Genomic DNA, 20,779 nt, shown 5'->3' with positions numbered 1-20,779 from the left:
AGGCCATGACCATCCCGGGTTCCAGAACCTGCAACTGCAGAGACCTGGGACGCTGACCACCCTACGTTCTAGAACACAAATCTCTTGGCAGGAAGCAGAGATGAGACCAGAAGCTCTGCTCGGCCTCTGACGATACCCTGCGGGGACCCCCACAGTGGGCACCTGTCCGTCTACCCTCCAATTGCCAGTTCCACTCATCACCTGAATCAATCTTCACGGTACGTCTGGAGGGCTCAGAAAACGGAACGACCTGTCCAAGGTCATGGTCAGAGACGGGCAGAGCTCGGCCCTAAATCCCAGCCCGCCACCCGGGGCTGGAGCTCTTTCCCCACACAGCTGTGACACCATCAAAAGGAAGGCTCGAATGCAAGAGGTTTTTTTTTAAAATCATTTTTAATGTATTTTTAGTAATTTTTTGCCTCATTTACCAGATAAATCATCTAAATAAATAGATGCTATAGTCTCTTACCAATATCAGTACAAAAATAAAACCGTGCTCTGCATCCACTCTAGCTCTCCCCAGCACACACTCACTCAGAAAAGGCATGTGCTTGGAATCGACTCAGCCCCACCTTCCCAAATACATTCATTTCGTCTGAACAAAGCTCGATGCCCATTCTGTGCAAAGGAGGCGTTCCTGTGCTGGGACTCGGAGGCCAGGCTACCACTTACAGAGCAAAAGAGAAACACCTCCCAGCAGCAGAGCGCCCACCCGGGCAGGAGAGGAGGAGAAAGTTGGCAATGCGATCGCCCATCACCGTCCTAGGAGTGATGCTCATCAGGGCGCCCACGGCTCACGGCACTACAAGTGGCCGTGCCAGGGGAGGAACACCGTCCTCGCCCCAGCCCACAGCCAAAGAAAAGTACCAACTGGTCTCTCTACATTCAAAACAGGTGGGGCTGGGGAAGGAAAGACAGGTGGTCCAACTCTTTCTGAGCACCCCCACCCTCTGGAGTACTGGCCTTCTGGGGTGGCGGTGGGGTGAGGCAGAAGGTCAGTGTCGGCCTTGCCCCCTCTCACTCCTCTGGGACGCTCAGGGCTGGGAGGAGGCCTGCACACCACACCCAACCCCTTAGAGAGGTCTCTAGCCCACAGCCCTGCCCCCGGAAGCCGGCCTGCTGCAGGGTTCAGCCCCCGAGACACAGGTGCCCTGTGGGCCACGAAGGGCTGAGTAAGAGGCAACAAGTGTTCTGAGGCGGCTGACCGACAAACAGCTGCTCATCCCACAAAAGGGCCCCAAACCACAAAGTGCACAAAGGGCTCTTCGAAAGTGCCCACGAGGCAGGAAGAGGGCCCACGTTCCCGGGGATGGGAGGATGACTTCTACTGGGAGCTGCCAGCCACGTCCCAAAGCCACAGCCAACCGCATTCAACTAGAGAAGGCCCCTCTACCCCCCTCCACCCCCCTCACCTCTGCTGGGAAAGCCCCCAACTCCAAGCTGCACTTCGCCCCCCAAGGTCCCACATCTGGGCAGGTAGGATTCCCTGCTGCCCTCCTTTCCCTGACCCACCCCACAGACTCCTCTAGATTCAACTACTCAGGCTGCGGATGTGTCAAGTCACCTCGACGGGACCATCCCCCAGTGGAAGCACTGAATTGACCGTGGACAACGAATGACTAAAGAGGAAGGGGAGAGAGACTCAGGGATTTGGGTATCTTGCCGGCAGGGCACCCCAAACAAAAAGGGGGTGCAGGCTGTCTTTGGTTTGGGAAGTTGGGAAGGGGTCTGGGGGAAGAAGCGCCCTATCCTTGCCTCAGCAGGGATTCTGCTGACTTCCTCAAGGAAAGCAGAGAGGGGGAGACAGCTGGGGGATGGCGGGGCCCGGGTAACAGGAGTGCCCCACCCTGACAATGGGGGGGCAAGGAGCCAGCCTTTTACTGGCTCCCCTGGCGCCCCCCCCCCCACTCTGGCTTTTTCACCCCACAGGGCTGGGATAGGGGAGAAGTCACTCCTCAATGCCAAGGAAGCTACTAGCCCACGGGGCACACGTGTACAAACTAGAAAGCTTCCTGCCGGCAGACACAACCTGACCCACCGTCCACTGCAGCCCGACCACGGGAAGACACGGCCGAGGCCCGTCCCCACACCGCCCGCGCAGAAGCACAGGTCAGCTCTAGCTGTGGCATTTAGGGTGGATGGCGAGGGGACACAGAAGGGAAGGGGGAAGGGTGTCAGGAGTCGAGGGAGCCCTGAGAAGGTGGTGGGACACTCCCTTCCCCCACCACCCACACCCACGTCTGGGTTGGCTGAGTTGGAAGGGAGGGCAGAAAAAGAGGGGAGTGGGAAGGGCCGAAAAGCCACCTGAGTCAGAGAGGATAAGAGCCCCTCGGGGAGGAAGGACAGGGCCCCCCTGCACGCTGCGGCTGGCCAGGTGAGGCGCCCAAACTGCATCTGCACGCCTGGAGCGTCCACGGCTGGACCCTGCCCTCCGCTGACAGCTGGGAGCAAACTGAGTTGGGACAGAGCTGTCACATGATGTGCCGAGCAAGGTGGTGTGAGTGGAGGGTGCCCGTGGCAAGTTCCTTTGTGCTGTGAATCCCCTCACATTCACCTGGTCAGGGTTTCTAAACAGGAGGTTTGCCAGACCCACCGCACCCGTCTGCAGACACAGACACGCAGTCACAGGGGCGCGAGGGGCAGTGCACGCAGAGCTGTGCGCCTGGGTGTGCACGCAGCCTTTCTCACAGGCCAGGTGGTGGGGGCGGAACTCTCAGTGGAAGGGGCTCCGCTGGCAGCTGGGGAAGGGAGAGGCCTCTCTGAAGGGCACAGACACACTCCAGCAATCTCAAACCCTTCCTCCTGCCCTCCTCTCTGACTTTTGGCCAAAGCCAGCCTCCACATCTCACTGCAAAGCTGGAGCGGAAAGTTAGAAATAAAGACCCCTCCCCCCCAAAAAAGGAAAAGGGAAACCAACCAGAAAGGCTGGGGTGGGCTGCTCATGGGGGAGGTTTGGGGCCCTCCCACCCTCCTTTAGTTCCTAGGACCAGCTGCCATGTCTCTAGAGAAGAATGGTGACGGAGGTGTCCAGGGGAGAGTGGCTCTGTCCCCATCCCACCCTGGAGATGGCACCCCAACTGACAGAGCAGTGCCAGGCTGCCCTGGCCCCTGAAACAGACCCCCAAGCTTCTCTGTAAACATCACGCGTAGAGAAGGGGGCAGAGGGGTGGGAGGGTGTTGGGTCTCCCCACCATATCTCCTGTTCCATATTTTTTTAAATAAAATAATTACCCCACCCCAACCCCTCCCCATCTCTGGAAGTCCCCACCCCAAGCCCTAAAGAAAACAGTTTAAGAAGAGTAAAAATGGTGACTCAGAACTTCCCGCTGCGGTCTCGGAAGAAGCCCTCAGCTGCCTGGGCCTCGCGGAAGGTGACGGTGATGGAGTTGGCGGTGATATCGGTCACTGTCACTTCACTTGGGGGGAGCGTGGGTGTCCAGGGAGGGGGCCCCTCAGCCAGGTCTGCATCTGCTGCAGCCATGGGAGAAAGACAGACAGACGGGCGACAGTGTTGATGACAAAGGGGGAAGGTGGGAGCAGGTGGCAACATGCAGACCGCCACCACCCTCCAACACCCGGTCCTCCTGAGTCTCCAGCCAGGTCAGGGCCCGGCTCGAGGCTGGCCGCTACACCTATCCTCCCTGGCTGGAGGAGAGCGCCTCTGGAGTGGGACTGCAGAGAGGTGCCAGGGTCCCTGCAGGCTGTGTGGCCTTGGGAACACCCCGGGCCCTCTCTGGGCACTGAGGACTCAAGGGACCTTTCCAGTCTCAGGGTCTCTGGGCCTGGGCCGCCTTACCCTCCTCTTCGGGGGGCTGCTCAGCAGGCTCCCACTCGCCGGTCGCCTGCAGGACGTCCGGGGCCGGCGACTCCTGCAGGAAGAGCTCCCGTCGATGGCTGTGGCTCTCCAGGTTGGGCCCGCGGGGCGGGAACTTCTTGCGTGAGAGCCGCAGGTACTTGTGGGCCTTGCGCGGCTTGCGGAGCGGGAAGGGCAGGGTGGGCACCAAGGGGCCCTTGTCCGCCAGCTCAGGCGCCCCCGCCTTGACCACCCCCTCGGGGCTCCCGCTGCCGAGTGGGCGCGCCAGGGAGAAGCAGAGCTTCTCCTTGCCCTTGGCCTTGTGGGAGCTCCGCAGGTCCATGCTGTACAGCCGCTGCGGGGGCAAGCCAGGGCACGGCGGGTCAGCCCCGCCCTCCCACCCACTGCCGCGCCTCTGCTCATGCTGTGACCCCCGCCTGAGCCAGGAGCACCCCAACCCTCCCCCAGCCCGGAGAGCCGCCCCTGACCCGCCCCAGCCCCCCGCCTGGCCCGGCTCAGCCACTCGTCTTGGCCCCAGTGCAGCCTCCTCTCCCAGGGGGCTATAAGCGGCTCAGGGATGGGGGCCGTGGCATATTCCTTTGGTGCACAGCAGAGGAGCACACAAGCGGTACAAATTGAAAACTGACCAATAAAAAACAAATCTGGATTTATGAAGCAGATAAATTAAAGAGTTATTCTTCGTTACGGGAATGGAGTCTTTGCTTACTAAAGGACCCCCAAAGCTGAAACAGCTAGCTGCCAGGGAGATGGTGTGAGGCCGAGGTCTAAGTTTCTTAACTGAGTTAACCGAAGGGTACACACAGCACTGGGGTGCACCACGTCACACAGCCACAAGGACAGTGCTCTGCCAGCAGCCTTGAGGCACCCCTCCGTCCCTCCAGGGGCGCTCCTTGGCTCTGAGCTGCAGTGCAGCCCTATGTGGGTCCAGCCCTCTGTTGACGCCCCATCTAACTCTTGTTAAAACAGGGCTGGAGGCCACGCTCTTCCCCTACTCGAGGGCTGGAGTTTTATAATTTGGGGATTTGTCTTATTGACTCTGGAGGAAATTTATACAATCCAAGAAAGGTTCCTGGTGCTAAGGTGTTACGGGGGCCTGGATCACTCTGGAATAGTACCTTCTACTGCCACCTGTCACCAGAGGCCAAGAGCTCCTAGGAAGAGAGTGAGGCCATCACATGGAACTTGTAAGTCAAACAGCTCCAAGTGGGGAGCAAAGGTCACACATGCAGGCTCCATTCTCCAGTCCCCCTGCTAATGCCCATCACCAGGCAGGGGGTGCGGGCTGCTACGGGACGGGAGGAGGGCTGAACTGAGAGGGGACTGGGAAAACACAGTCATGCACTGCGTAACGACATTTCAGTCAACGACGGACCGCATATACGACGGTGGCCCCATAGATCAGCACTACAGAGCGTAGGTGTGGAGTGGGCTACACCATCTAGGTCTGTCACCCAGAAATCACCTAAGGGCGCACTTCTCAGAACGTGTCACTGTCATTAAGCAATGCATGACTGTACTGCGATGCCAGGAGGGCTTATTCTACGTGCAGCTCTTTCAGCCTGGCTCATCACAAGCCCAGTAAACTCCCCTACGATTCTGCAAGGCGGATTCATCTTTGTCCTTCCCCATCTCACCATAAGAACACTACAGCTACTAACAGGGATCCAGGAGCACCACGAGTCAGATCTGGGCTCTAATCCAGCTGTGTGGCCCTGGGTAAACTACTGACCTCCCTGAGCCTCCGTTTCTTCATCAGTGAAACGATGAAGAAACTGTAGTAGCCGGCCCTTAAGACAGCCCCGTGATACCTTGCTCCAGGAACTCACGCCCTCACACAGTCCCCTCTGAGTACTGTGGTGCAGGACTTCTGAGACTCGGTTGTTAAAGCCACTGTGCTTCCTCCCTGCTCTCCCTCTGGGACCACCCACTCTGGGGGAAGCTAGTGGCCATACTGTGAGGCCACTCAGCAGACCCATGGAGAGGTCCACATGCTAAGGAACCAGGGCTCCTGGCAACATCAGCACTGACTCGCCGGGCACATGAGCAGCCACCTTGGAAGCAGAGCATCCAGCCACAGTCCAACCTTCAGATGAGTGCAGCCCTGGCTGACATGACTGTAGCCTGAACTAGAATCACTAAAGAACCAGCTAAAGATTCCCAAATTCCTGACCTGCCAAGACTGGCTGATACATTAAGTGTTTATTGCTTTAAGTTGCTTAGTTAGGGGGTAATTTACTACACAGCAACAGATAAGTAATGCCCCTTCCCGCAGGGTTAGAGTGCGGATGAAGTGTGTTCGCCTGTGAGGAGCGTCAGTGTGGAGAAGATGGCCGGCAGATGCTACCTCCCTTCCTGGGACCCAGTTCACACCAAACCCCATGGAAAACGCCCAGTGCATGAAGGGAGGCCCAGCTACCCTGGCAAAAGCCTCGGGTGATCTATAGCCAAGAGTGGGCAGGAGGCTGGGCATGGCTCACACTGCACGTGGACCAGGAAGCCTTATTTTTGGGCTTCAAATACCTGGCTGGGCCTCATTAAGGGGAACAGCTATTCTTATCATCCTGATTTTACAGATGAGAAAACACAAGCTCAGAGAAGCTAAAAGACTGGCCTCAAATCACATAACCACAGCACCTCAGACTCTACCCGCCTTTCAGCACAAAGCAGTGAAGTCAGCAAAGTGCCCCCAAAACCTGGGTAACTTGGGATGTCGTAGTCTAGACCCCACCTGGGAGGGTTGGAAAAGGAGGCCCCGTAGGTTTCTTCTCACTCAAGAGTGACACATTCCTAGGGCATTCCAAGACTATGGTTCCAGAATTCTAAGAGTGTCCTTTCCTTGGATTCTAAAATTCCAGGCTCCCACGTTTCCTCAAGTCTAATGTTTATGTTTCTAAGGTTCTCAAATACTACAATTTTGTGTTTTGGGGACTTTGAGCATCAAAAAGGCTTAATGACAAGATTCTAAGGTTTCAAACTTCTAGGATCCCATTAGCCATATATCCAGCCTCCCTCCCAAAACAGCACCCCTGCCCCAGCTGTCTTCCTGGGGCGCTAGCCCCACATTCCAACTTTTCCCAACTCCTCCCACTGAAACTCACCCACTAGGTGCCCCACCCCACAGCACCCTGGGCAGAGCCGAGGAGGTAAGTGGTTCAGCTCAACTAGGCGGTGCAAATGCACGGATGGGGCGGGGGCTGGAGCAAGGGAGACCTGTGGGTGGGCGCCAAGGCTGGTGGGGTTACCTGCAGCAGAAGCCGCTTGGGTTTCGGACCTCTCTTCCTATACCCCGACGCTCGGTCTCTCTCCTCCCTGGGGTGCAAAGCAGATGGCAGAAGAAAAGGAAACACTGGTGACACTCAAGGGAAAGTAAGGCGTCTGCTCCACCCGCCCTCTGCTGTCTATGGGGAGGGCGCACCCCCCACAGGCCACCCCCCAATCCTGGGGTGGGGGCTCCTCCCTGTTACTCTCTTTAGGCCACAACAATGGGGTCACATGTTCAACTCCCAGGCCTCAGTCTTCCCTCCGACAAAAGGCGAGGGCACAGCCCCGGGTCCCAACTGCTGAGGTGGGACTCAGGTGGCATCTCCAAAACTATGTGGGTCTTGACTGGGCTCCGGGGTCATGCCAGAGCTCTGCTCTACAGGCCACTGGGAACCCCCCAAAGCAATGAGCTCCAGCTTCCACTTGTAGGAGAGTTGTATAGAAACCCGTCAATCAAATTTGCCTTGAATGTCCCGGAGAGCTGATGAGAATGGGAAGGGTCTTTTGTAAGTGAAGCTCTGCCCAGATTTCTCCCCATTTGGGATCTGCATGATCATCTGGTCAGGGAAGGGGAGAAAAACTAGCCTGTATTGAGTCTCTAGCAGATGCCATACTCTCTGCTGGGTGCCCTTCCCACACCCCAAACATACAAACACACAGGCACAACCTGAGGATGCGTACAAAGCCACACACAACACACACATCACGACACAGATTCCAACAAAAGTGCCGGAAGTGGTGGAAAAATTCAGTCATTTCATTCTGCCTGTTTCCACTCCATGCACACTCTCTGTAGCTGCCACTGCAGAGGCCACATGGAAGGCAGAAAGAATGTGTGGTCCAGTAGCTCGCCCCTTCCCCTTACTGGTTGTGTGGCCTTAGGCTGGTCTCTCAATCTGAGCTCAGCTAAACCAGCAATCCCACGCAGCTGTTTTCCCGTCGGCCCTCCCCTAGGCAGTGGCTGCCAGCCCTCACGGACATCCGTCTCAGGGGTGCTGGGGGAAGTGCACCCTGAGGAGGGCGCTCCCCCCCTATGGAGTCACCATGGGGCCCCAGAACCAGCATGTGGGAGAAGCACCCAGGGCGCTTCTCTGCTGCCAGCTCCTGGCAGCTCACCATGACGGTCTCCCCCAGCCCTCCAGGGGAGCATCTTAGCTCAGAACTCGGTGCTGGGTGCCAGGATGCCTGTTCCAGGCCCAGCTCCACCCTGACCCGTGGGAGACCTTGGCTGTCACTTCCCCTCTGGGCCTCAGGGCCTCGTCTGGAGTGAGAGGCTCCCTTCTCAGTTGGCCACCGGGGCTCTTGGGAGGAGCACGAGAGATCCCTGCTATGTATCAAAATGGGGGTAAAAAGTCTAAAATAATAAAGTGAGGAGGAAGAGAGAAGGAATAAAAAGAAAAGAAAGGAAGAGGAGGAGGAAGCAGAGACGGGGAAAGAGAAGGGCTTGGGAAAAAAGGATAATAATGATAATAATGTGTCTGTGATATTTCCATAGTGTTGTTTATTACTATTATCATCATGTACTGGACGCTCTGCACAAGGCCCTGCCCTAAACGCCTTAACCCTCACAACTGCCCTACACTCACTTCACAACTGTGGAAACTGAGGCACAGAGAGGTTAAGTCACTTTCCCAGTACCAAAATTCTGACAACTTCTGCCACTGGTGAAAACACTGAGCTCTGGGCTGCGGGCCAGTCAGGGCCAGCAGGGCAGGCCTGGAGCCCCGGCCACATGATCCCGCCTCCAATCCGCAGCAGGGGCTCCTGCCTGCAAACTGAAGGGTGTGGGTGTGTAGGGTTGTGGGGGTTGTGTGTGGTGAGCGGGTGTGGGGAGGTCTATTCTGTCCAGTCCTTACATTCCTGGGGCCCGGCTTCTGTCAGCTCTGGACCCTTTGCCCATCAGTGTCCAGGGCTGTGGTGTGGAGGCCCCCCTAGTTGTGGTCCCATAAGCCCTCAGTGCCCTCTCAGCCCCTCCGGGCACACAGGGGCTCCCCGTTAGAGGCCCTCTGCCCAACTCCTTCTAAGTCTCTCAAAAACCCTGCGAGGCAGGTGTTAAAATGGGCGTCTGCCCTCCTACCCCTTTCACCCAGACTGAGGGAGAAGAGTAAGCCAAGAGCCACACAGTGGGTCTGCAAAAGTCTCCAAGCTCCAACTTGTTCCTTAACTATTGACTTTCTGACTCATTCAAAATAACATCCACATCCTCTACCAGGACTCACATGGCCCTCCCTGAGCTGGGCCCCACTCCAGCCGCCCTGCCCCTGCCTCATCTCCCACATCTTCCCCAACTCACATCATTCCAGTCAGCCACACTCAGAGCCATGCTCACCTCCACCTTGTTCCTCAAACACAGGCCTCCACCCCAGGGCCTTTGCACTGACTCTTCTCTTTACCCAGATGTTCTTCTCTGAAGTACCCACTGGGCTCACTCCCTCACTTAATTCGGGTCTCTGGTCAAACACCACCACCTAACCAACCCATTGAAACCAGCACCCCCGCCCACCCCATCTTGGCAGCGGATAGCACCATCTGCTCCCGCATCCACTTAGTGGAGTATTTTCTATTGTGTATCTCCCTACTGGAATGTGAGCCCCGGAGGGTGGGCACGTTGGTTGGTTTTGTTCCTTGCTGTGTCCCCAGCACCTGGAACAGGGCCTGGCACATAGTAGGACTTCGATAAAGACTTGTGGAACAAGTGAAAGAATGACCTAGCTGACCCCTGATTACCATTGGGGGGATAACTCACGTGTGGGCCACATGTACTAATTTACAAAGTGTTCTCACTACCTTCACTCCCCCTGAGAGCCCAGGAGGTCAGCACTGTCATCCCCACTTCACAGACAGGGATGCCGAGGCTCAGAGGGGAGAAGGCCGTGCCCGACAACTCGCAGCTGGTGAGTGGCAGAGCCAGGACTCTAACCAGGCCCTTGTCGCCCGCCCAACGCTCTCCTACCACAGTCCAGGACACCCCGCGGGACTCTCCCCGTGTCACAACCCTTTTGGATCAAGGTCCACCAAGCACCGGGTACCAGGAAGAAGCCGTGGGACAGGGATCCCCTGCCTCTAAAAGAAAGAGCGGTGGCAACTTCTTTGAATCCACAGCAGGAGACCTCCTGGGGGAGGAGCAGGGAGAAGGGGGCGAGGAGGGCAGAGAAGGGAGCCCCGGCTGAGCCCTGGTGGGGCCACTTCCCAGCTGTGAGGCTCCTGGACAAGCCCCTCAGCTCCTCAGAGCCTCAGTTCCCTCATCTGTCAAACAAGATGCTCACCCCCATCTCAGAAGGCTATCAGAAGGGCGACCTTTATCAAACGGGCCCGCACTGTACAGGGTCGGCGGGTCGGGGAGAAGCAGAAGGACCTGGGCTGCCCACCAGCAGCGCGGTCAACAACACTGGGGCTCGCGAAGCAGAGGGCAATGGCTAGATTATGCCCAACAGGCCCCACACCAGGAGAAACACCATTTTTGTCAAAGGCTCTCCCCTTATGGCCCACAGCAGGAGCTGCCACTCACTAACCAAGCTGAGGAATCGCGGCAGAGCACTGGCAGAGCACTCGGCTAGGAGGTGGCCAAGAACCCGGATATCCTGGCTCCAAAGCCACGCTCCATCCCCTGGCCTTTCCAGAGCCTCATCAGATGCCTTCTCTCCGTGGGAGAATCTCTCTCTGCTCTGTCCCCAGGGGCAGGACTGGGCATTACTGGTCTTGCTGCCCCTCACACGCAGGGCATCTCTGTGAAGCACTTTTACATTCTGCACTGCAACTGAGAGCCCCACCTTACGGGGAAATCAGGGTGTGTGTTATTAGGGTGGCCCATCTCACAGCAGAGAGACCAAGGCCGGGGGAGGTAAGGGAAGTGGCCGACATCACCCAGAAACAGGAAAGGGCCCAGGACCCCCGGCTGCCCTGGGACCTGGTGCCCACCACCTTCCCCCAGCTGCAGACTAGACCGGGCTGTCCCTGCAGACCCACCCCGCCAAGCCCAGGACCCTTGTTCAGAGCCAGGCCAGCAGCAGGCTCCCTAGGAACCTCAGAGCCTGCCTTACACCCAGCCCCAATGGCAGGCTGAGCCCCCCTTACTTCTCCTCGTAGGCCATGACCAGGCGGGGGTCCAGGATGTGCTCTTCTGGCTCCCACGTGCTGTACCTGGGGAGAAAAACGAGAGGTCAGAGCCACCCTGCTCCCTGGCATTCACAGAGGCCACAGCTGCTCCACTGGGCCCACTGTCTGCAGGCCCCTGCCACTTCCTGGTCCAGTGTAATTGTCACCTATACCCAGGAACTGTCCCTGGCCACCCACGCTAGGTCAGGGGCCTCCTGGGGACTCCAATGACACCAGAACTCCCCTCATTCTGAGCACTGATCATAGCACCCTATAAATTGTGTCCAACCCCGGATCAGACCCCATGTTCACCTCAGAAGCACCGGGTGCCTGGAAGAGGGCAAGCCCTGTAAATCCCAGGGTTCCCTCCCTGCGAGGCACAAGAGCATGCAGTAAAGGGCAGGGGCTCTGGAGCAGACTGCCAGGGTTTAAATCCCAGCTCTGCCCTTGCTAGCTGTGTGACCCTGAACAATTTACTTAACGTGTCTGTGCCTCCACTTCCCCATCTGTAAAGGACACGTGCTGACTAAATGTGTTCATGTCTCTAAGTGTTAGAAGAGTGCCTGGTTCACAGGAAGTGCTCTGTGTTTGTTACTGTTGTGTCCCTACCCAGCCTTCAAGCCCCAGCCCAGCAGGCCCTCCTCTGCCCGGGGCCAAGCTGTTCCCTCCCTCTTCTGTGCTCCGTGCCCTCACGGCCACGTCTGAAGTTCCCTTGTCTCGGGGCCTGGCACACAGCAGGAATGTGGTAAATGTCTAGTGACTGGACAGGGCAGTGATCCTGTGGCAGGCCACTTGGTATTTCCACAGGGGATTTTCCACCACTCCCAGATCGTACAGCACCCCCTGCTGGGACCAGAGGGCACCACTGCCTGGGCGGTGACAACTCAGCAGTTCCTGAGCTCAGCCATCCTTGCTCCACCTGCTTGGGGATTTACTTAGTATCTGCCTTTAAAGCAGCTCACTTCCTTTGTTTAAATGATTTTATTTTAAAAGCAAACTTTATATGACTTCCATAAATGGAAAAACCAATATCGCTCACCATAAACAGATACTAGTGCATAAAAAAATTTAAACTTCAAAACATATACATATGTGTATATATATGCATGCACACAAATACACATATACATACAAATACACATATATGTGTGCATGAGTGCGTACAAACAAAAACAAAGCAGTGGACTACGATTTTGGCTGAGGCTGCACCCAGCTCTGCTGGATTAGAAGGGAGGTGAGCAGGTATTGGGGCAGGGTGAGCAAGCAGAAAGAGGCGGGCAGAGCCCCTGCCCTGCTGTCTCCTCACTAGCGGAGCTAACACCTTCATCTTAAACCACCATGGAACATGGTGCTACCTAACAGTAGTCCAATCTAGATTCCAACAACACGCTCCCCCAGGACAGAATCCTTTCCTCCTTTCTCCCTGACACTTCTGCACACCTACTTCATGCCTGGCCCAGTGTCGGGCTCGGTGGACTCAGCAATGAAGGCCCATGCCATGAGGACCTTAGAGCCGTGACCCAAGTGCCACACGTTCACATGTCCAGCCTGAGCAGGCAGGGTCCCACCTCCCTTCCTTTGCAAGTGCTGTCTCTCCTCTTGGAGCGCCATCCCTCCAGCGAACTCCTACTCATCCTTTAAGAGTCAGGTCCCTTGTCACTGATCCTCTGCAAGCTGCCCCACTGGCAGCAGGACAAACCCTCCCCTCTGCTCTCCCCCGCCTTACTGCTGTCCTTTGCACCTGCCACAATTATTGATGAATCCAGCTGGCCTCCCGGGGCAGATGGTAACCCCTCCCCAGAGCGCCCAGCCCGGGGCCCCGCCCCCAGGTGCTCTGGAAATGGCTGTAGAAGCCCCTGCAGTTCCGCTCACCCTGAAGAAATGCTGAAAGTGAAACTGGGGTGTTTTACAGTTTGGGTAGAGCCCAAACGATAAGCGACCAGAGGCTTGGCAAAGACTCCAAACCTTCCTCCCCCAAACAAAGGGTGAATTTCCTCAACTGTAACTAGCAACAAGAACGCGGAATTCTGTGCTCCTCCTGCGTGTGGTCGGCCTCGCCCTCTCTCTCTAGCTGCTGAAATGTCTCTACAGCGCTCCAGTCCTCTCCGCCCTGCCCACTTCCCCACTGCCCTGCCCATTTTCTGCTGATGTAGCTGCTGTGTGGTTCCTGGCAAGTCTCTAACCTTCTCTGGACTTCAATTTCCTCTTCTTAAGAATAACGGCCACCACCACAGTAACAAGAGGTCCGAGAGCAGGGCCACCGCCAGGGAGTCATCCTGTCCTCATAACACCCTGATGAGGTAGGTTACCCCAATTTTACAGATGAAGAAACTGAGGCACAGAGGGTTAGCATCTTGCCAAGGTCACTGAGCCAGTAAATGGGCAGTCTGTAGCTGGAACTCAGTTGAATCTCAGCCACCCTCTCTCTACCTTCGGGTCCCTCACGTCACGGTATCTGGCTCCCCCAGGCTGTGACGCCCTTGGAAAGGGGGCACGGTCTGATTGACCACGTCCTCAGTGTCTGACCCCGGGCCTGGCACACAGCGGATTCACGGGGGACTGTCCCTGGCCTGGGGCAGCTAGGGGTCTGAGGCAACTTTACAGTATTAGACTTGGCAGTGGGAGGCTTGGCCCTGCTCCGTGCTAGGGGCGGGGAGGGGAGAGGGACTGCACAAGTGTCTCTCCGACACCCCGGGGCCCCCTAAAATGGAGGCCACTAGCGCCGCCCCGCAGAGTGGGGAGCCAGAGGCCACAGCAAGGGCGAACCCGCTTTGGGAACAGTCGGGCGCGGAGAGGACAAGAGCGCGCTGCCGGCGGGGTCCCAGCCTGCGAGCTGACGGGGGCTGGGTCTCCGGGCGGGCGGGGTGCTCAGAGGGACGGGGCGCCGGCTGGGCGGGGACCGAGCGCTCCGTGTTGGGGCGGAGGGCCCCACTTCGCCCCGCCCCCTCCCGCAGCCGGGCAGCCGCGCGCGCGCACGCACGCACGGAGGCGCGCGCCGGGTTACCGTGCCAACCAATGGGGGGCGAGGGCGGGGGCGGCGCCCGCCGGCTCGGAGGTAAACACGGCCACGTGACCGCCGCCCCGCCCCCGAGCCCGGGTAAACAGGTCGGCGGCCGCCCCGCCCGCGGCCCGCTGCGCAGGCTCCCGCCGTGCGGGGGGCGGGGACCGAGAGCCAGGCCCGCCTCAGCCCCCCACTCCAATTCACAGCCGCCCCAAAGGAGCAGCTGCGCGGGGTACTCAGGTGGAGACTGCCGGGCGCGGCCGTGCGCCAGGGACTCCGCCTCTGGGGCCTCCTTCTCCCCATCCGTGAAGTGGGCAACCAACAGTCCCTGTCGGGATTGATGTAACGATTAGATGTGTTAAGCCACGGAAAGCACTTACATGTGGTACATAATAAAAGCAAATAAGCGTTAATTAAATACATTTCAAGAGCCTAGAGAGCGCGGAAACCTGCCAGGGCCCGAACCCCAGACTCTGCTGCCGCTGCCCAACCAGTCTTGGAGGAGGAGGAAGCGCCTCCTCTGCCTCTGGCTGTTATGAACCTCTTCTGGTCTCAGGCAGCCTTCAGCAGGAGGCTAGGCCCTCATCTTACAGGTGGGGAAATGGAGGCACAGACAGGATGAGGGCTTTGCCCTGGGTCACACAGCCGGTAAACCTACAGAACCTGGGTCACACAGCGGTAAATCACCAGCCTGGCCTGGCTTGGAAGCCTGACCACTTCCTACTGAACTGGCCAAAAGGCCACCACACAAGGGATCCTTGGTCACCTTTGGTAGAGCTGGCTGTATATCACCAGGGCTAGGCCCCCAAGCTCTGGGGTCAGGCAGCCCATCCCAGGGGTATGGCCCCAGAGCAAGGACTCCTCTGCTGAGGGTTTTTCTCTCCATCTGTAAAATGCGTTGCAGTGAGGCAATTAAATGGGCCAACGCTGACCATAATAGGGGCTGACTGATTGGCAGCCTGGTTATGACCTTACCCACTGACAGTATCATTACTAAAGCTCCACAGAGGCAGTCCTCCCTAAACGGTGGGGCAGCATTCACAAGTGGGAAAGGAAGGAAGGATGGAACGCATTCCCAAAGGGGGAACAGCAGTCCTGGGCAGGCTGCAAGGAGAGTGGGATAGCTGAGGGTCTCTGCAGGCCAAGAGCACCTGTAGCTGATGATGTAACATCCTCGGCTCGGTGCCCCCAGCCCCTGCCTGTGCCATTTGCTGTACCTTCCAGAACAACCAAGACAGCTCCTCTGCCCCATCTGCTGGGGAGGAAGGGCAGTCATTTGTCTGCTGTTGGGGAGAGAAAACAGACAAAGCGTGTAAAGTCTTAAGAGGGGTCTGGCACAGAGAGCGTCGTGGAAAGCACGGTTCCTGTTACTGTTTCTGTTATGACTCTAGGCCTCCCTGCCCAGGGTGAGGAGGGGGCTGCAGAGCAGGAGACTGCCTCCTCTCCCCACTGAGGCTGGCACTGCCCTAGCCAACGCCCCCAGGCCTGCAGGGAGCAGCCTGCCCACCTCCCCACCTCTTTCTCAGCCTCTGCTCCAAGCAAGGCCCCCTGAGTAGGGGAGAGTGAGGACAAAGTGGGTTACAAAGGAGCCCTGGCTCTCCTGCTTCTCCCCTGACTGCACCTCTGTTTTCCCCCAAGAGAAGTGGGATGGCACAGTGGATGCAAGATGTGGGGACCACACTGCACCAGGTTGGCAGTTACATTCTTGTAATGACCTCCTCTCTCTGGGCCTCAGTTTCCCCATCTGAAAAATGAGAGGACTGATCTAAATGATTTCTAAGGCTACTTTGAGCTCTTGAGAGGAGTGGAATCCCCCAGATCCTCTCCTGGCCAGGGGTGACCCTGGAGCCCAGCTCTCTAACTTCCTATGAACAGCAAACATTTACTAAGTGCTCCACCTGGGCTGAGTGGGCACCAGGTACTTTATATCTATCATCTAATCCTCACAACAGTGCTGCCACAGAGGCTTTATTCTTCCAGCTTGGAGACCAGGAAGCAGAGGCCTCGCCGTGTTGGGGACCTGCACAAGGACTCACAACTGTCCAGCAGGCAGCCAGGCCAGGAGCCCAGAACCAAAGTGTGGGGGAGCCAGAGGTGCCCCAGGTCATCTGGTCAAACAGGGCTCCCAGAACACCCTTGGGAGGGTCACAAAAGGCAGTCATGAGGGCCCATCTGGTGGTCTCAGCATGTTAAGAAACAAGTGGGCCAGGGGCTCAGGCCAGCAGAATGGAGGGGCTGCTCTTGGAGCACTAGGTCCTTCCCTCCTGATGGAAGCTCTGATGGGCAAACATTCATTTGGGATTAATAAAAGTGGGAGAAGGAACTTTTAACAGTAAGTACCTCTGTTTAGAGAAGGAAATCTTCCACAAGATGGAGTCTGCAAGGGACGGAAAATAGCCAGCAGTGCCTTGAAGGCGAACAGGCTGGTGACCTCACTCCGACACAAAGCCTTCTGGTGCAGAAGCTACGGGAGCAGCCAGGACGCCAGGAGTCAGTGCTCGGCTGCCCACCCTGGGCATCTTCCTTTTCTAGCTCTCCTGCTCCTTTTACCGCCCCTTCACCCAGGCCGGAAGTCCAGCTCTCATCTGCCCAGTGGAGGAAGGGATCCTCCTTCAGTCCCGGGCTGTTTGGGAAGGGGCCGCAGGGGTGGACGAGCACATTATCTGGTTGGCCAGCCACCAACCCCTGAACACATGCCCACAAGGTGAAGGAGCCTGTGAGAGGAGAGCGGGGCCTGGACTATTGAACCCATTTTGCAGAGAGGGAAGCTGAGGCTGCAGGGGCTGTCTTCCCCTCTGCTGTCGCTCCCCACCACATCCCCAAGATGCTCCCAGGACCAGCACCAACACAGCAGAAAGCCTCTGGCACAGACAGCAGAAGCTCTGGGCAGAGGGGGTTTCCACGAGTCTCTGGGAGGCAGGGCAGGGAGGTGGGGCACCCACAGACCAATGGGGAGGCCCCACGACCTGCTCATTCCCTCCCCCACAAATCCCTACTGGGAGGTGATTGGTTGGTGGGAAGGTTCCTGATTGGGCCTCAGCAGGAGAGGTGGGGCGACTGGGAGAGATCCTGGACCCAGTTCCCTGCCCCCCAACTCGGAGGTGGAGGAGGCACAGAGGAGATACCTGAAAATGCAAAGGCCCAGTTCAAGTCCCACCTCTGCCTCCACTTCCTGTGTGACCTAACGCAAGCTGCTCACCTTCTCTGAGCCTGTCTCCTCACCTTTAGAGATCACCACCACCCCTCCCTCCCAAGGCTGCCTGGGAAGCTGCTCTGTAGCCTGGAGAGTGCTGTGCAAAGGCAAGGTGGGCTCAAGCTCTGTCCCTGGCTATGGCTCTGAGGACCCGTACCCCACTGGCTCGACTTGTCTTACCCAGCCCCACAAACCACCACCCTGTGCTGTACTTGCTGCAGCTTGGGGGCCCCTCCACCTGGCGAGCAGTCGTCTCTGAAGCCAAGATGCTGGGCCTTCATCTCCCAGGTGCCGGGAAAAGCCAGAAGGAGGGGAGGAGGGGTTCCAACAAGAAGATGGAGCTCAACTCAGAGGGGAGCGGGAGAGAAGAGAAGCTGGGGCCCACCTTGACCCTCATGTGCTCCAAGCCCCTCAGCTGGCAGAGGGGAAACTGAGCCCCAGAGAAGAGGATGATTTAATCAAGGTCCGCTGGCCAGTTACTAGAGCAGCTGGAGCTAAAAGCGAGGCAGGAGAGAGGGCAAAGGTGGCTGGGAGGATGTACAGGCAGGCAGACACACACACGGGAGCCTTACTTTGGGGGCCATCCTTTCCACTTCACCAGATATTCGACTTTACCCTGGAAGAGAGAGAGAACAGACACAGTGAGATACACGGCCGCCCCAACAACCACCTTCAGGACAGTAGGGCCCAACCCCTCTGCAGACAAATGTCCCCCAACACACACACAGTCCAAAGACCCCCACCAGATCCCCACCAGCTCAGAGACCCCTACACTTTGGCTGCTGCATGACCACCCCAGACCACCCTCCCTACTAGAGCACAGGAGTGCATCTGGCCCCAAACACCTCTGGGGCTCCTGTGGCAGGAGCTGGGAGCACATATCGCATGTGGGGAAACTGAGACCACACAGGGGCGAGATCACCAAGGATCTGGTGTCTAGAGTCCCCACGCTAAGACCATAACTCTCTTTCCTTTTTAGATCAGAAGACTCTCCATATCCCAGAAAATTCTTTGATGCGGGTTCCCCGTGGCTCTAAGCCCCACTAGCCCCCTCCCTGGGAGAGGCTGCCTCTGGCCCAGAGGCGACAGACCAGTGACTTTAGGACTCTCAACTCAAAAGACCCTGGCAGGAACCCAGAGAAGGCTGACAAAGTCTCCACCTTCAGAAATGGTGGTCACCCCTCCAGTAGTTAGAAAATTGAGCCAGACCCCTCCCTTCCTCACAGCTGACAGGGCCATTTAAAAGTTTCCTGTCCAACCCCATCCAACAAGTGAAACCCCTCCACATGGGAACTTTAAGACCAAGATATGTCATCTCCTCAAAGAGGCCTGCCCTGGCCACCCTATCTAATGCCAACCTCCCACCTCATGGTTCTCTTTCCATTAGCACACAGCCTATGCGAGGCATCGGTATTTATTTCCTCTTTCATTGTGTGTCTCCTCTGCCAGAACACCAGCTCCATGAGGGAAGGGATGTACCCCTCCCTGGGCTTAGAATGGTGCCTGGTCCATACACATCCTCAATAAATGTATTTCAAATGACTGGCTGAAGGAATGATGCTCCTCACTCCAGCACTACTGCTCGGCCCCCCTGGAGAAGGGGGGTCATCACTGTATCTGCTTAAGCCACACTGCTCGGAAAGCACTGGGCCTTGTGGAATAAATTAAAATCGAGGAAATCCTGGGGGAAGGGAGGAGGAGGAGGGGGGCAGCCCCAACCTGAAGACAGAGCCCCACCCCTCAGAGCTGGGGGGAGAAAAGAAGCTCATGGCCCACCCTGACCTTCACTCTTGGCCCAAGACGCCAGGACTGTTTTCTCTCCCGAAGAAGATGCGCTGGCAGTCAGCCAGCAGGAGCTCCTGCTCTACCTCCATCTCTAACTTGGCGGGCGACCTTGACCAGGTCACTTCCCCTGCCCGGGCCTCAGTTTCTGCCTCTGCCAAATGGGAGGAGGTGACCTCTAAGACCTCTCCCAGCCCTGCCGCTGGAGCCTCCCAAAGGGCTGCAGAGAGGAGATAAGGGAAAAGGACGGTGGTGAGGGCCTGAGAGGAACTTTCCCCCAGGACTTCCACCCCCAACCTCCACTCTGAGCCGAGCCCACTCTGCAAACACGCCCACAGGAAGTGTGGACCGCCAAAGCGCAGCCCGGCGGCGCCGGACCCGAACCCAGCAGGACAGACGCCTCATTAAATCGCAGGGTGTCTGTTTTGGAAGCGAAGGGGGAGGAGCTTTAAGGATGCCCCAGTGCCGTAGGCGGCTTCGCTGAGCCGGCCGGGCGGGGCTGAGAGCCTGGGTGGGGACGACAGAGGGGTGTGCACTGGAAAAGGGGGAGAAGACGGAGGTGAGGGTGTAGAAGGGATCGGCAAATGTCGAAGTCCAGCAATTAGACTTCAGAGGCAGGAGCTTGTTCCAAAGCTCCGCCTCCATCTTCAAAGCTCTTGGTACCAAGAGTTCAAGTCCTGAGTTCGAGACCCAGTTCCGATGCTAACACACTAGGCAAGCCATTTCCTGAACTTGGGCCTCTGTCTCCCCATATGAGGAAGCCAGGCATTCGGGATCCTTACAGTCCGATCCGAATCTCCAGCTCTGGCGGGCTCAGATGCCCCCAGCATCCGGGGGCGACAACTTTTATCCTACAAGGTGGCGGGGGAAACTGAGGCACGGACTGGGGAGACGAGCCCAGCAGCGCGGGGCTGCCTGGGGCCTGTCGCCCCACTTTCCCCCCTGCCCCCAGCATGGAGGGGACGGTGCTGGGAACAGGAGGGGACCCCACAGGGGTCCTGGGAGCCGCCCCTGGGCAGCCTCACCTTCCGCACGCGCTTCTTCCGGATGCTCTCCACGGCGAACACCTGCTCGCCGATGGCTGACAGCTCCATGCGGGGCGGCGGGCGAGCGGGCCCGGGGCCGGGCCGGGCCGAGCCGGGGGCGGAGCTGCGGGGCCGCGGCTGCGGCGCGCGATGCTCGGGCCGGCGGGGTCCCCGTCACCCTCGCCCGGGCGCGCACGCGCACGCGCACGCGCGCACACCCCCTCGCGCTCCCTCACGCCGCCGACGTTCCATTTTTGAACCTGCGCAACGTTTTCCTCGGCGCGAGCGAGCGAGCGAGCGCGCGGGGAGGGGGCGGGGCGGGGGCTCGGCTCGCGCCCGGCAGGTCACGCCCCTCCTTCCTGGCCTCCCTCTCCCGGGCCCCGCCCCCGCCGGAGCCCCGCCCCCATCGTGGCCCCGCCCCGCGCCGCCGGGTGCCGGGAGCCGCGCGCCGCTCCACGAGCGGTGGGTGCGCGAGACTTATTTGGCGCGGGCGCCGCTGGGCGCCGGGGCGAGACCGGATCTTAACACCTAGACGCGTTTCCTAAAAGCCCCCGGTGACTGCAGGGCGGAAACGGCGTGGCCCGGGTTGGGCAGATAAGGAAACAGGC

General features: G+C 58.2%; 1 protein-coding gene across 3 annotated transcripts; it reads right to left on the bottom strand.

Moving 5' to 3' along the window:
* Positions 1-374: 374 nt before the first annotated feature.
* On the bottom strand, positions 375-20,389 carry CBX7 (chromobox 7). Of its 3 annotated transcripts, none has more exons than XM_014793218.2 (6): positions 20,172-20,389; positions 17,937-17,980; positions 11,150-11,215; positions 7,057-7,123; positions 3,797-4,148; positions 375-3,468 (listed from the first exon to the last, which is right to left on the bottom strand). In XM_014793218.2, exons 1-6 carry the CDS (start codon positions 20,238-20,240, stop codon positions 3,314-3,316), a joined length of 753 nt encoding a protein of 250 aa, XP_014648704.1. In that variant the 5' UTR covers positions 20,241-20,389; the 3' UTR covers positions 375-3,313. The 3 variants fall into 3 exon arrangements, with proteins under 3 accessions (XP_014648704.1, XP_004437927.1, XP_087305037.1); XM_004437870.3 differs by having other exon boundaries at positions 375-3,471; positions 20,172-20,387; XM_087448911.1 differs by having other exon boundaries at positions 375-3,471; positions 3,797-3,869; positions 20,172-20,387.
* Between the last annotated feature and the right edge of the window lie 390 nt (positions 20,390-20,779).

Source organism: Ceratotherium simum, chromosome 25 (assembly GCF_057802395.1).
Source record: "Ceratotherium simum simum isolate JZ-2026a chromosome 25, ASM5780239v1, whole genome shotgun sequence".
NCBI classification, from domain to species: Eukaryota; Metazoa; Chordata; class Mammalia; order Perissodactyla; family Rhinocerotidae; genus Ceratotherium; species Ceratotherium simum.
Note: the sequence above shows the minus strand (reverse complement) of the source record. Positions and strands in the feature narration are given on the sequence as shown.

Coding starts and splice junctions, on each gene's coding strand:
- CBX7 (XM_004437870.3), bottom strand. CDS start 20,240: ATGGAGCTGTCAGCCATCGGCGAGCAGGTGTTCGCCGTGGAGAGCATC. Junction 17,981..20,171: donor GGAAGAAGCGCGTGCGGAAG/GTGAGGCTGCCC, acceptor TCTCTCTTCCAG/GGTAAAGTCGAATATCTGGT. Junction 4,149..7,056: donor CCAAGCGGCTTCTGCTGCAG/GTAACCCCACCA, acceptor TTGCCCCCGCAG/CGGCTGTACAGCATGGACCT.